Source organism: Psittacula echo, assembly GCF_963264785.1.
Source record: "Psittacula echo genome assembly, chromosome: 18".
NCBI classification, from domain to species: domain Eukaryota; kingdom Metazoa; phylum Chordata; class Aves; order Psittaciformes; family Psittacidae; genus Psittacula; species Psittacula echo.
In genome coordinates, this window is record NC_137754.1 from 4810523 (window position 1) to 4824379 (window position 13857).

General features: G+C 56.6%; 1 protein-coding gene across 1 annotated transcript; it reads left to right on the forward strand.

The window, feature by feature from the left end:
- Nucleotides 1-494: 494 nt before the first annotated feature.
- Nucleotides 495-8357, forward strand: SLC37A2 (solute carrier family 37 member 2; the record flags this gene model as incomplete). The annotated part of the gene is made up of 18 exons (XM_080631604.1): nucleotides 495-553; nucleotides 1556-1637; nucleotides 1724-1811; nucleotides 2094-2172; nucleotides 2357-2492; nucleotides 2892-2968; nucleotides 3062-3228; nucleotides 3813-3850; nucleotides 4080-4262; nucleotides 4394-4484; nucleotides 4562-4624; nucleotides 5092-5177; nucleotides 5959-6007; nucleotides 6218-6291; nucleotides 6765-6843; nucleotides 6920-7017; nucleotides 8012-8076; nucleotides 8315-8357. The coding sequence occupies 18 exons, from the start codon at nucleotides 495-497 to the stop codon at nucleotides 8355-8357; spliced, it is 1557 nt and encodes a 518-aa protein (XP_080487730.1).
- Between the last annotated feature and the right edge of the window lie 5500 nt (nucleotides 8358-13857).

Consider the following 13857-nt stretch of genomic DNA (forward strand, 5'->3'; position numbering starts at 1 on the left):
GTTGAGTAAAGCCCTTGCTGCTCCTCAGCCTCACAATCAGCCCCTTGCTCTGCTCCATTCTCGTGGATCCCTTGGTGGAGGGGGGATTTCTCCTGGTGTGAAACCCATGAGAAGGGAGAGCAGGACCCTTAAATCTCTACAGTTCAATCCCAAGGCAAGGTGCAATCGGGGCACGGAAGGTGATGGGGCAGCGAGTGGAAAGGTTAAACCCGGCCTTTTCCACGGGCAGAAACAGCACCTGGAGGGAGTCCCGGCTCCCTGGGGAGGGGACCGGCCGCTTGATTCGGAGTCCTCCCGCCTCGCTCCCGGGTTTCGCTGTTCCCATCTTGGAGCCGGGTTTTCGCCTCGGCCGGAGCCGGCGGCCGAGGGTGGAAGCTGCGGAGAGGCCGCGGCTGGAGGCGAGGCCGGGGCGGGCCCGGGGCCGGGGCGGGGAGCGACGGCCCCGTCGGGCGGTGAAAAGCAGCCGCGGGGGCACCGGCCGCTCCGCTGCCGCCATGAGGGCAGCGCTGGCCCCCGGCATCCGCCTGCTGCGCGCCCTGCCCCGGGACAGCCGGTGAGCGCCGCGCGGGGACGGGACCGGCATCCCGGTTACTGCCCTGGAGACCGGGACCGGCACGGGGATGGGGACCAGCCCCGGACCGGGGATCACGCTCCTGGAGGCTGAGACCGGCTCTGGACCGGCACCGGAATAGGGACTGGAACCGCGATAGGGACCGGCCCTGGAACCGGGGCACTGGTACCGGGGTGGGAACTAGCCCTGGACCCCGCGTCGCTCTTCCGGGGACAGGCACCGGGCCGGGACCTGGGGTCACTGGGAGAGGGACCGGCACCGGGACAGCGACGAGTCCTGGATACCGAGTCACTGTCTTGGGGACAGGGACCGGTCATGGACAGGGGATCGTTCTCCTGAGGAGAGGCACCGGGACTGGGACCGGAACCGGGACGGGAGCCAGCCCTGGACCCCGGGTCACTCTTCCGGGGACCGGCCCCGGTGTGGGCACAGACACTGAGACAGGGACCGACCCTGGTCCGGGGACCAGCACAGGGGTAGTGACTAAGCAGGATCGGAAACAGTGATCCAGTCTCCGGATCACTCTCCTGGGGACTGGGACCGATGCTGGCCCGGGAAACTGGCCCTGGGATGGGGACCGAAACCAGGACAGGGACTGGCCCTAGGCTCTTTTGTGAAGTGAAACTGCACAGAAGAGCAGGATGGGCTAAAACCACAAAGAAAAGGCTTTTGGTTGGTTTTGTTCTCAACTTGGAGCAATCCCGTGACTTCTGGGTGCTGCAGCTGCCTCTGACCTCCTGCCTCCTCTGCTCTACCCTGAGTGCAGGATGAAGCCCCTTGGCGATGCTCATCCCACTGCAAAGTGTGTTGGATCCTTTTTGGGATTCTCCAGGCTTTATCCACCAGCTTTGCTGGGAGCAGCAGCCCCATCCTCAAGCCCCATTTTCCCTCTAATTTCCCTCATTTTCCTGCATTTAATTCAAACATCGCTGTCCCCATCCCTGTGTCCCCATTCCTGACCTCTCTGCTCCCTCTATCCTGTAGGTACCGTGGCCTGACGCTGGTGCTGACCTTTCTCTGCTATACCAGCTACCACCTCTCCCGAAAGCCCATCAGCATCGTCAAGGTTGGCTCCAACCTCACCCCAGCTGTAGGGAGAAGGGATGTGGGTGCCCCCAAGCATCCCAAGTCCCGCTTTTTCTCTCCCCACAGAGCCAGCTGCACCCCAATTGCTCTGCTTTGGACTCAAACCCCCACAACGACTCCAACAGCAGCACCTGGTGCAGTTGGGCACCCTTTGGTAAGGCTGAGCCCCCCCAGTCACCACCAAACCTACCCCATGGCAGCCAGAATGGGGTCCCCTGTGCCCTAAGCTGGGTGGTGGCTGGAGGCTCAGGCTCCTCCTTAGGCACCAGGAGGGAATGAAGCCAGTAACAAAATCAAGGCTGGGAAGGGACCTGGTCATGCTCCAAGAACCGCCTGGGAGGAGGGTTTTAGGAATGGGGATGCGGATGAGCCAGTGGCCATGGGAAGGGAAAACACAAAGGACCACGTTAATGTGGCCCTAACGTTTCTATTCCAGATGGGGACAACTACAAGGAGCTTTTTGGGGCGCTGGATAACGCCTTCCTGGTGGCCTACGCCATCGGGATGTTTATCAGGTACCCAGGTGCTTTGCACCCTTTTCCTTCCACACACCAGTCTGCCAGGAAACTGGTTTCTATTGGGATGGGGAAAGCAGCACCCAGCGGCGTGCTGGGATCCGCTTGGGATTCAGACACCAGCTTGGTGTGATAACGCATCCCCTGTGACAGCTCCTGTCCGTGCTCTTCCCTGTCTCCACAGTGGGATTTTCGGGGAGCGCCTCCCCCTCCGCTACTACCTGTCAGGAGGGATGATGCTGAGCGGGCTCTTCACTGCGCTCTTCGGCCTCGGCTACTTCTGGGACATCCACGTCCTCTGGTACTTCATTGTCATGCAGGTACACCGGCACTGGAGGACCTGGATTTTACCCTCACGGCCTCATCCTGCCTTTTTTGTGGCTGCTGGGCATCGAGGTGCCCCAATTTCCAACAGGGAATGCCGGGCATTTCTGCTCCCATCAAACCTGCTCACACGTGGCGTGGGAGCCGAAACCACCGGGTGTGCCAGTCCCGCTGAGCAGGGCGGGCGCCCAGTTTGGCAACACCAGCCGCTCCCAACGGAGCCACAGGAGCGATGCAAACGGCTCCGGGGTTGCTCCAGTGGGAAGAGAACCCCTAAACCAAGTGTTTTCTCGACAGCTTTGGGGCGGGGGTAGCTATTTTTGAGCCCAAATTGGGATCCGTGGATCAAGGCAAGTGTCTGACCGTGCTGTGTGGTGCTGCCTCTCTTTTCCCAGGTCTGCAATGGGCTGGTGCAGACGACAGGCTGGCCTTCTGTCGTGGCATGTGTTGGGAATTGGTTTGGGAAGGGAAAGTGAGTGTTCATGTAGTGTGTCCCACCCCAGTCCTGGTCCCCGTTGGCCTCAGCAGCCGTCCCGGTGATCCCAACCCAGCTCTGTCCCCGCAGGAGAGGTTTGATCATGGGCATCTGGAACTCGCACACCTCCGTCGGGAACATCTTGGGGTCGCTCATCGCTGGTGTCTGGGTTTCCTCCGCCTGGGGCTTATCCTTCATCGTGCCCGGCATCATTATCGCTGCCGTGGGCATCATCTGCTTCTTCTTCCTTGTGGAATGTGAGTGGCCTGATTCAGGGCGCAGCAGAGGACCAGTGTAACACCAAAACCAGCAGGACCACAGTGATTCACCTTCATAGAATCATATTATAGCATGGTTTGTGTTGGAAGGGACCTTAAAGCTCATCCATCCGCATGCAGGGACACCTTCTGCCAGAGCAGGCTGCTCCAAGCCCTGTCCAGCCTGGCCTTGAACACTGCCAGGGATGGGGAATGTACCACTTCCTTGGGTAACCTGTTCCAATGCCTCACCAACCTTAGCCACCACCTCACCATCACCTTGCCCATCTCCAAGTGTTTTTTGGCAACCCCAAATCCTTATTTCCAGCCTGTGGCAAGCAAGGATGTGGACCTGACCACCATGGGGATGCTCAACATCCTTTGGGATTATCCAGGCAGGCTCATCCCCTGTGCTGGTCGCTCCTCTCAGCCTTTCTATAAAACATTTGGGAAGCACTTTGGTTTTTACCAGGGTTTTTGCTGCTGGGAGATGCAGCTCAGCCCTGGGGGTTCCCAGCTCCATGTTTCTCCCTGCAGCCTGGGGGCTGGTCCAGGCTCACATGGGATCTCCTTTCTCCCTGCAGATCCCGAGGACGTTGGCTGCAGTCCACCTCTGCATCATGTGAGTTGAACTGGTTCCCAAGGGGCTTGTTCTGGGCTGGGTGGTCGCTCAGTTTATGGTGAATCCTAGCCAGGAATCAGGTCGTAACTCCAGAAATTAGAGCAATGTTTGGTTATCACGGAAGATGCTCACTGCTATTCCAGTGTGAGCATCCTCGGGGGCACGAATCTGATGTTTCAGCCTCTTCCAGCAATGAAAGCCACATCTCCTGCTAATGTCTTGTTTCTAGATGGCCTCTGATGAGGAGGATGCTGGAGGAGTGACCACCAATGGGAAGGATCCTGGAGCGATCACCTCCAATGAGGGGCCACTGAGCACCTCAGGCCAGAGCAGCACAGATCGCCCCGACAGCCCCAAGGAGGCAGCTGAGGAGCCCGAAGCCATCAGCTTCCTTGGGGCGCTCCGGATACCCGTGAGCTGTGGGATACCCCTTAGATCCTGATGGGGATGGAGGGAAAGCCAGGGCAGGGAAACCTGATTCCATCTGGAGGAGGTTGGGAGAAGGAGGCTGTTGTGATGTCTTCTCATCTCCTCCCCTCCCAGGGTGTGGTGGAGTTCTCCCTTTGCCTGCTCTTTGCCAAGCTGGTGAGCTACACCTTCCTCTACTGGCTGCCCCTCTATATTGTGAACGTCGGTGAGTTTTGGGGGTGGTGAGGTGGCACTGAGCCTGGCAAATGGAGCATTTCCTCATCCCTTTCCTGTTCCCTGCAGCTCATTTCGGTGCCAAGGAAGCTGGGGACCTGTCAACCCTCTTTGATGTCGGGGGCATTTTAGGTTTGTCAAGTACCTGGGTGGAGGGGGTGGATCAGGGATGGTTTGGGGACAACCATGGTTTTGACTGGAAGCCCCCTCCACAGGTAACACCATCCTTGGAGCACTGCAGTGAGGTTTATTCAGCATTCATAGAACCCAGCAGGCACCAACCCCCGCGTGCTTTAATTTTGCCATCCAGGTGCCCATCACAACATCTTTCCTTGGGTCTTGCTTGCTCAGACTCAAATTCTTCTTAGATAAAGAGCACATTTAGCAAGCGTGGAGGAGACCAGAGCCTGGTGTGGGTATAGGAAAGCCATCTGCAGGGGGAAAGCCACAGGGATAAATCAAAGCTCTTCACTCTGATATTATTCTGTGTAACCCTGGGGACATGAAGAAGCTGGGGGATGAAGGAGCATCCTGTTGCAGCATCCCGATGGATTTGCTGCTGGGGTGCTGTGGCTGACACATGTGATTCCTCCTCGCAGGGGGCATCTTTGCCGGCCTCATCTCCGACTACACGGGCGGCAGAGCCACCACGTGCTGCGTGATGCTGATCCTCGCCGCTCCCGTGGTGCGTTGTCACGCGGGGTTAAAACCCAGTCACGAGGGTCTCCTCCGCTCCGGCTCCTTTGAGTCACAGCCCGTTCCTCTTGTGATCCTCTTCCCAAGCCCGGGATAAGCTGGTCACGCGCTCGGCTGAGTTAAGAGCTGGGTTATACCCGCATGCCCAGATGTTCCACAACTGAGGGCTGGGAGCCCTTGACAGCTAAAACAACCCCTTTGGGGTTCCTTTTTTCCTCCACCCTGCCACAACCCTGCTCTGGTTTAAAGGCTTCAGGGGGTCCCACTCAGTCTGTCCAGCTTTTGCCTCTCTGCTTTGCACCCCAAAAGCGCCCATGCTGCCAGCCTCAAGCTTGGATGTCCTTCCCAAGCACCTGCATGGAATTCGTTTGGCTTTGCTGCCACAAACCCGAGGCTAATTAGCTGTAATCCAAGCCTGGCTGGCTCTGGGTTCTGACCCTCTCCCTGCTGAAAAGCCGAGAGGCCGCATCCCGTCCACATCCCCACTAACTCACTGCCTGGCTTCAGCCAGCACGGACGTGCACGAGCCTCTTTGGGCCATAAATCGTGGCAGCACCTCCGTTTGCCAGCGGCCAGGAATTCCATCTGGCAGGCAGACAGCGGGATACGGAGCCAAGGGCGCACTCGGCTCCCTAATCCTGGCTGGGGTCTGTAAAGCTTGTCACCAGTGACAATTCAGGTCCCTACCTTCTCTGTCCTGTCCCTGGGTGCTGCTGCATGGAAGACAGCTGGAATAGCTATAACTGGTTCATCTTGTGGCTCTTTTCCAGCTGTTCCTGTATAACCATGTTGGCCAGAACGGCATTGGCACATCCATAGGTAAGGAGCTCCTTGGCACATCCCACAAAGGGATGGGAGATGCTGTGGAATCACCTCCCTTCATTTCTCTTCTTGACCTGGGCTTCTGGTCCAGGATCTGTGGAGGATGGTGCTGCAAGGGAACACAGAGATATGCAGGATGGATGCACGGGGCCCAGCGTCCTGCTGCTTCCTGCACTGCCAGGTCTGATCTCTTCCTGTTCCTCGCAGCGATGCTGATTGTCTGCGGTGCCCTGGTTAACGGGCCCTACGCGCTCATCACCACGGCCGTGTCAGCAGACTTGGTAAGAGGCACATCTCAGACCCCCCAGAAGCTGCTCCCTCTTTCCCAGAGGGATGTTGGCTGGGATTTCTGCATTCCAGCTTCGTTGTGCAAAGCTAAGCGCAGTGGAGGAGGGCAGGGCTGTCACACCTCGCACTCTGCTCCCTGCCTTCCCTGAAACACGGCTGTTTTCCTACGCTCTTTCACCTTGGCTGTGTGACTCTGCTTCAGCCCTGCTGCATCTTCCTCTACATCTCCCACTGTCAGTGGGCAAACGCGCTGTGAAACCACCTGGGATTGCTGCCAGCTGTTGGGGATCCAGGTTTTGCCATGGTTTGGCTGCAGGCAGTGTCTTAAGTTTGATCTCTCATCCATGGCTGGGTCTGACACATGGAGATGGCTGCCTGGGGTGTGAACAACCTCACGCTAGGACCCGCTGACTGCAGACCCTGAAGCTGCTTTTTCTCCTGATGTTTTACTTCTCCATCCCAACAGGGAACCCACGAGTCCCTCAAAGGCAACGCCAAAGCGCTTTCTACTGTCACAGCTATCATTGATGGCACAGGATCCATAGGTGTGTATGGCCGGTGGGTGCTGTGGTCCCCTCTCCCATGCACAGGACACCTAACGTGGCTCGTGTGCCCTCACAGGTGCTGCACTAGGGCCACTGCTCGCAGGGCTCATCTCCCCCACGGGCTGGAATAACGTGTTCTACATGTTGATAGCAGCGGATGTCTTGGCTTGCCTGGTAGGTCCCTCGGCAGGAGCCAGTTTGCTACCCTGGGTGTTTGAGGCCTCCCCTTTAGCCACCGTGCTTGCTGGTGGAGGGCAGGGATGGTCCTTGAGACAGCCAGGCCCAGGGCAACCTGCGTCAGAGAGTGATTTGGAGCAGTGCTGAGGAGAAGGACTTGGGGGTGCTGGGTGAGGAGAAGCTCCCCATGACCCAGCTTCAGTGTTTGCTTGAGCCCAGAACCCCCCCATGTGCTGGGTGCACCCCCAGAGCGTGAGCAGCAGCTCAGGGAGGGGATCCTGCCCCTCTGCTGTGCTCTGGGGAGACCCCCCCTGCAGTCCTGATCCAGCTCTGGGGCAGCAGCACAAGAGGGACGTGGAGCTGTTGGAGCGAGTGCAGAGGAGGCCATGGAGATGCTGCGAGGGCTGGAGCAGCTCTGCTCTGGAGCCAGGCTGAGAGAGCTGGGCTGGGTCAGCCTGGACAAGAGAAGGCTCCTGAAGGGGAGACCTGAGAGCAGCTCCAGTGCCTAAAGGGGCTGCAGGAAACCTGGAGAGGGGCTTGGGACAAGGGCCTGTAGGGACAGGCCAAGGGGAATGGCTTTAACCTGCCAGAGGGGAGACTGAGATGAGCTCTTAGGCAGAAGCTCTTCCCTGTGAGGGTGCTGAGGCGCTGGCCCAGGGTGCCCAGAGAAGCTGTGGCTGCCCCATCCCTGGCAGTGTTCAAGGCCAGGTTGGACACAGGGGCTTGGAGCAAGCTGCTCCAGTGGAAGGGGTCCCTGCCTATGGCAAAGGGTTGGGACTGGATGAGCTTTAAGGTCCCTTCCAACCCAAACCAGTCTGGAATTCTATGACTCCAAACCTTTGCTTCTGTTCACGTGGCTTTTCCCAACGCCCTCCTCCGCACAGGGTGTCAGTTCATGAGCTCTTCCCTTGGAAGACCTTCAAATTTCTCTCGTGGTGATGGGAACCCTCGCCCCCCATGGTGACCTGACCCTGCACCTTTCCTCCTGCAGCTCCTCACTCGCGTGGTGGTCAAAGAAGTCCGTGGGTGGTGTGGCTACATGGCGAGGAAGAGAGGGTACGTACGTGCCACCCCGGGGCGGCCTCTGCTCCTGCAATCCCAAAACAGGGCACCGGTACTGCTCCGAAAAGACATTTGCCATCCCTTGCTGTCCCTGCTGCACCTTCACGTGGGCATTGCGAGGTCACCTGCCCATGTTGGGCACAGAGAGACATTTTCACCTTGATCCAGGGCAGCTCCCAGGGGGTTTTAACCATCTCCTGGTGCTAAACACGCCGTCCTTGTGTCTTTGTAGCTCTAGTGTGCAGCTGACAGAGTCAGTGCCGGATGGGAAGTAGCTCGGTGTGAGTATTTCTGCTCAAGCCCCGAGGATTAAATGCAAACTCAAGCCCGATTCACCCTGCTTTCGAGTTCTGCTTGGCAGGCTCAGCCTCCAACAGCCGCTCTGCTCATAATCAAAGGGCTGAGATGAGGATTTGGGAATCAAATGGTGATGGCCAGCGAAGAGAGCATGGATGGGTGGGTGGGCAGCTTGTCCTTGTCTGCGGCTGACAAGATGTTAGCCGCGGTGCCTGATTGATTGGCATTGATTAAACACACTTGAAACAGCCAAATCTATAGGCTGCCTTGCCCACCCAAGCTAATGAGCTTGATTACACACAGCCTGGGCTCGCTAATCAAAGCCATGGCCAAATCACTGCAGCAAGGGTATAAATACCTCCAAATCAGCACTGCCCTGCCTCTGATTGCCGCTGGAGCACCAAGCACTTCTAGTCCTGGCAGTGGGGCACCAGACCCTGCACTCCCCATGAACCTTCGGTCCTTATGTCTTGTGTTTGCAGGTGAAAGACCATTAGTCTGGGTCTTGCGCTGCGGTAAGTGCAGCCCATATCTCCTCCTCAGGGCTGTTGGCTCCACTTTCTTGTGCCAGGGCTGGCTGGGGCAAGGACTGTCCTGGCTGCACCAAAACTGGGGCGTTGCGAGCTGTGGGAAGCAGCTGGCTTGGTTGTGGAATACTTCAACACCCTCAAGGGCTTTGGGAGCAGCTTGTGGAGAGGAGGTGCAGGCGCTGGGAGGTGTTCTGTGGCCAGCTTGGGTCAGAGCTGGAGCGGTGGCTGCATCTCCTCCTGGAGCCTGTTCCTCCTGCGGGCTTGCAGACGGGCTGGCGTTCACTTTGCATCCCTCCAGCAGCACGGTCCCAGCGCCTGCCGGGGGGCTCCCACCACGCTCAGCCCCTCGCTTCTCTCCATGCAGGTTTAAGGAGTTCTGATGGATCCCTGTGAGCTGCCCGGAGGGAGCGGAGAGGCTGGAGCACGCCAGGAGCGTGTTCCTCTCGGCAGAGCCGAGGCATAGCCCCATGGGCTCCTGCTGCCACCCTGGGCTGGCTTCGGAGAGAGGAGCAGTCCCTGGGCCTTGGCACAGCAGCTTTTTGGGCTGAATCTTCACTTTTGGCCATTTTATTAATAAAAATGCGCAAAGCCTGTGTTGCCGTGTCCCGGCGGGGCTCGGCCAGGTCTGTGTCAACTTGGGGGTGGTGGTTGTGCCCCTCTTCATGCTTTTCGCCTCCCGTTTGGAAGCCTGCCTCATCCCTCTGCTTGGTATTTCAGGTTATTGGATCAGGAGGATGGCTCCAAAGCACTTAAGGCACTGCCTTGACTCAAAGTGCTGCTTATTCAACATAGAGAGCATCCCCAAGCTTTTCATGGAGCCCAAATTAAGCTGTTTTTACTCCTTGTCTCATCCCACCACTTGGACCAAGAGGGCAAGATGGGGACAAGAGAGCCCCATCCTCACTCAATAAGGGCCAGAGCCAGCCGTGTGCTCATGGGGGGGAGCCAGCTTTGGTGTGTGAGGAGTTGGGGTGTTCACAAGCCATGAGGTGGGTTTCTCAGCCTCGTCACCATTAAGGGAATGTGCCAGGCTCCCGCTCCCCACCCAGGGGAGAGCTGGCTGGTATAAATCTGAGCTCTAATTGACTTCACCTCCTTGGATCTTAAAACATCTGGGCCTGATGTGATTTTATGAAGTGCTGATTTCATCGGCAAAGGGGACAGGCAGCTTGGAGAGTGCCAGCCACACATTCGAGGTGGCTGGATGGTGATACCGGGCCTTTGGTCCCCCCCATGCTGACCAGAGATGCTTGATGGGGCTGGTTGCCTGCAGGTCTCTATGGAGAAAGCACCATTTGGTCAGGACAGGCATTCCCCAATGACCTTTTTTTCCCAGGAAAATAGCACCCCTCCTGAGGCAAACCCTGATGGAGCCATAGGGAGCGGTGTCACGACAGGGTCTGTCCTCAGCAGATGATCCCGTGGAGACACACATGGCCTCTGATGGCACAAGGACCAGCAGCGATACTGGGCTGAGAACGGCTGGTTCAGTGCACGTGTGGCTGAGCTCTCAGTTACCTTCGCCTCATGGAGGAGGACGGGGAGGGGGGGCTGGAATGTATTTTGAAGCAACAAATCCCCGCAGCCCTGACACACACAGCAAAAAGCAGCTTGGTCGGGGTTTGTTTTCCCTTTCTTCCTCCCCCCCCCCCAACTCCTCTCTGTTCTTTCAGTTTTTCCGGGATAAATTTAGGCCTGGGCCGCGTCCCACTCGTGCTTGGAAAGTGTGAGCAGCCCTTGGCTGGGAGCGAGGAGAAAGGGCAGACAGCCCACAGCGGCTTTCAGCTTCCAACCTGCACCAAATGCCAAAGAAAACCCCGGATCTCGCTGAGATTTGAGAGACCGAGGGGTGGGCAGGAAGGCAGAGGGGGGGATCCCCCGGGTTTGCTCCAGCCAAAGGGCTGCTTAAACCCAGCCAAGCTCCTTTGGGAGGTGTCTGCAAGACTCACCTCGTCTCATTCCTCTGCTGGAGAAGGGGCCACTGCTTCCTCCCCCGAAGCCTCTTGACACAGCATCATGTGTGTGAACCGGGAGAGCGCCGTCACGCTGCTGCCCCGTGGACGGCAACAAGAATCACACCTAAAATGGGCTCATTATGAGCCTGTTTGGTAAAACCAGAGCCTGGGCGACACCACGGCCCCCAGCCCTGGGAAGGGGCTGCACGCATCCTGAAGGAATGCCGCTGTTCCGCCGGGATGCTGTGAAGGTGAAGAGGTGGCTGGAGCACATAATGACCTATGCAAGGAGCAGCCGGCTGACGCTGAAGGGCTTTTTAATTAGCAGCCAAAGGCAAAGCGGGATTCAGCAGCGGGAAGCTGAAGTCAGCAAAGTCAAGGTGGAAATAAGAGGCCAGCTTTTACCAGAGAGGGTAATTAAGCGCCGGCAGAGCGCAGCGTGAGGAATTGCCGTCATTCAAGGATTCAATTCCTTAATTCAAGGAGTTTCCCCTGCAGACGCTTGTGCTCCCTCCATCCCGCTCTGGCACTGGCCAGCAGCTGCCCTGAGGTCCCCAGGTACCAGTACCCTGGTGTGGGAGCATCCCGGCTCGTGTCTGAGGAGCCAGGCAGGGAATTTAGGGGGAGAAAGGGCTGTTTCCCCAGCTGAGATGGCTCGGCCGCCCTCCTCCCCGTGCAGTGTCTTGGGCAAACACTCCTTTTGGCATCCCATTCTCCCACTGGGATTTAGCATGGCTTTTCACCTGCACAATGGGATACTCGGAACAAAAGGAAAGCTGGGTTCATTTGCTCATAGTTTTGGGAGAAAGCTCGGGCGGGGGGGAGCAGGGCTCCTTGGCTATGGCACCTCCTGAGCTCCCAATGAGGAGGTTGGGATTTAAGCCAAATCCACCCTCCTGCTGCACATTAACTGGACAAAATAAGGATCAGGATGCTCAACAGAGGCGGGAGGTTATCCTCCGGGAGCTGAGGGTTGGGGTGAGGGGATGGCAGCAAAACATCACCATTTGGGGCTGCCTGGAAAACAGCTCATACCGATTCCTTGACGCGGTCTTTCCTTTCCCAAAAATAAACAGGAACTGTCTGGAAAGCCCCTGCCCCGAGAGGTTGCAGAAGTGCCCAGAACAAATAAATAGAGGGAGAAAGCCCAGACTGAGTTCATCCAGCCGGTCCCTGCTGCCAGGGGTGGCGGAGGATGAGGACAGAGCTTGGAATGGCTTTGGGGAGGTAAAGGGGAGAGAGCATGGGGCTCTTTCCCTAAGGAATGGGATTTCTGGGATGGTCTCCTCATGTAGGAGCCACCACGTTCCTCCCGCAGTGCAGCATTCCGCTCTTCCCAAAATCCCCCCTGCCCTGCACCATGAGCCTTTTGACTGATTTCAGTTACAAATGGGTTTAGGGGAGGCGGGTAAGCAAATCTTGGGTTTATTTATGGCACCAAACCGGGAGTAACTTCCCATTCCTGCTTCTAGGGTTGGGAGGTTTTGTGCCCCAGCTCCTTTTGCCACAGTTTCCCTGTTCATCCGACTCAAAGCCTCTCCAAATCATCCTCACAAGCACGGGGAATAAGGACACAGCAGGCTTGGAGCCAGAGCCAGGCTTCGTGTTCACAAATGTTATTAAGATGATGAATTAAATATGAATTTGGTTTCAGGCACAACATCCAAATCACCAAGAGACCTGACACACTGCGTTGCATAAATGCTCAGCATGTTCCTTAACATGATAGTTCCACTCCCTTGGATACAGGCTCCGGGATAGACTGGGATTGAGAGTTTACTCTGCTTGGGAACCAGAGATGCTTCTCCTCTGCCTTTTCCCGACAGGTGATTCCATGTTTTTTGCTGGCTGTGTGAGTGCTGGGACACTTACATCTTATATATATAAGTATATATATATTATATATATAAGTATGTATTATATTATCTGCAGGTGAAACATCACCCCCGAGCTCATTGGCTCTGCCTGATTCCTCTTTCATGCCCTGACAGTGGGAGTTTGCGATCGAGAGCAGTCAGGACAGGGCTGGGAGAAGCTTCAATTCACTGCTCACCATCTTCAGTTCAAAGCGACTAAAAGGCCAAAAAAGGCTCTCTATAAATGGGGAAATAACTAAAAAGCAGTGTGAGAGCTGAGTCTTGCTATATGAGTGACTACATCACCCCTGAGCTCAGCGCAGGGCTGCAGCAACAGGGTCCCTTCATGGGCTGGCAGGGTTGTTGAGGCCAGATCTGGCTTTCCTGCGCATCCTTGACCAGGGGAGACTTTAATTTGCCTTTTTAAGCATCATTTGGGGTGTTGTTCCCCCCCATGCCAAAGCATGGTCAAAGGGACAGGCCCCAACAATCCAGAGCCACAGGCTGACCTTCCAAAATCCCCACATCTGGATGGGAAAAGCTGGTTTCAGAGACATAGGGTGGCGAAAGGTGATGTTCCTGGAGGATAAACACAGAGCCAGGGATTTCTCAGAAAGCTTTATTAAGGGTGAAAAAGGAACAGTAACAAACCAGCTCTTGTGGGCCATGCTAACAAACCACTTTGGTTCAGTACATTGGATCAAGTGTGGCACAAAGTGCACGGATCTCAACTCTCCTGGAAAAGAGAAGAGAGAAGTTAAAGCACCTCTGGGACCTGTAAGAGGCTTAAACCCCCTTGGAGAGGAAGGTGCTCATGCCCAGTCATAGAATCATGGAATGGTTTAGGTTGGAAGGGACCTTCAAAGCTCATCCAGTTCCAACCCCCTGCAATGAGCAGGGACGTCTTCAGCTAGACCAGGTTGCCCAGAACCACATTCAGCCTGGCGAAACCTTGCTTTTAGAGACAAAAGACACAGTTCTGGGTGCAGCAAAACACTTCAGTTGCTTTGTTGGCTCCTTCTGAGCCTGGAAAAACCAATGGGTTCACCTCCAGAACAGCTTCCTGGTCTCCCTTCCTGGTTTATTGCCATGATCCTGGGATCTCCTCTTGGCAGGGACTGCTGCCTCCAGCTGCTG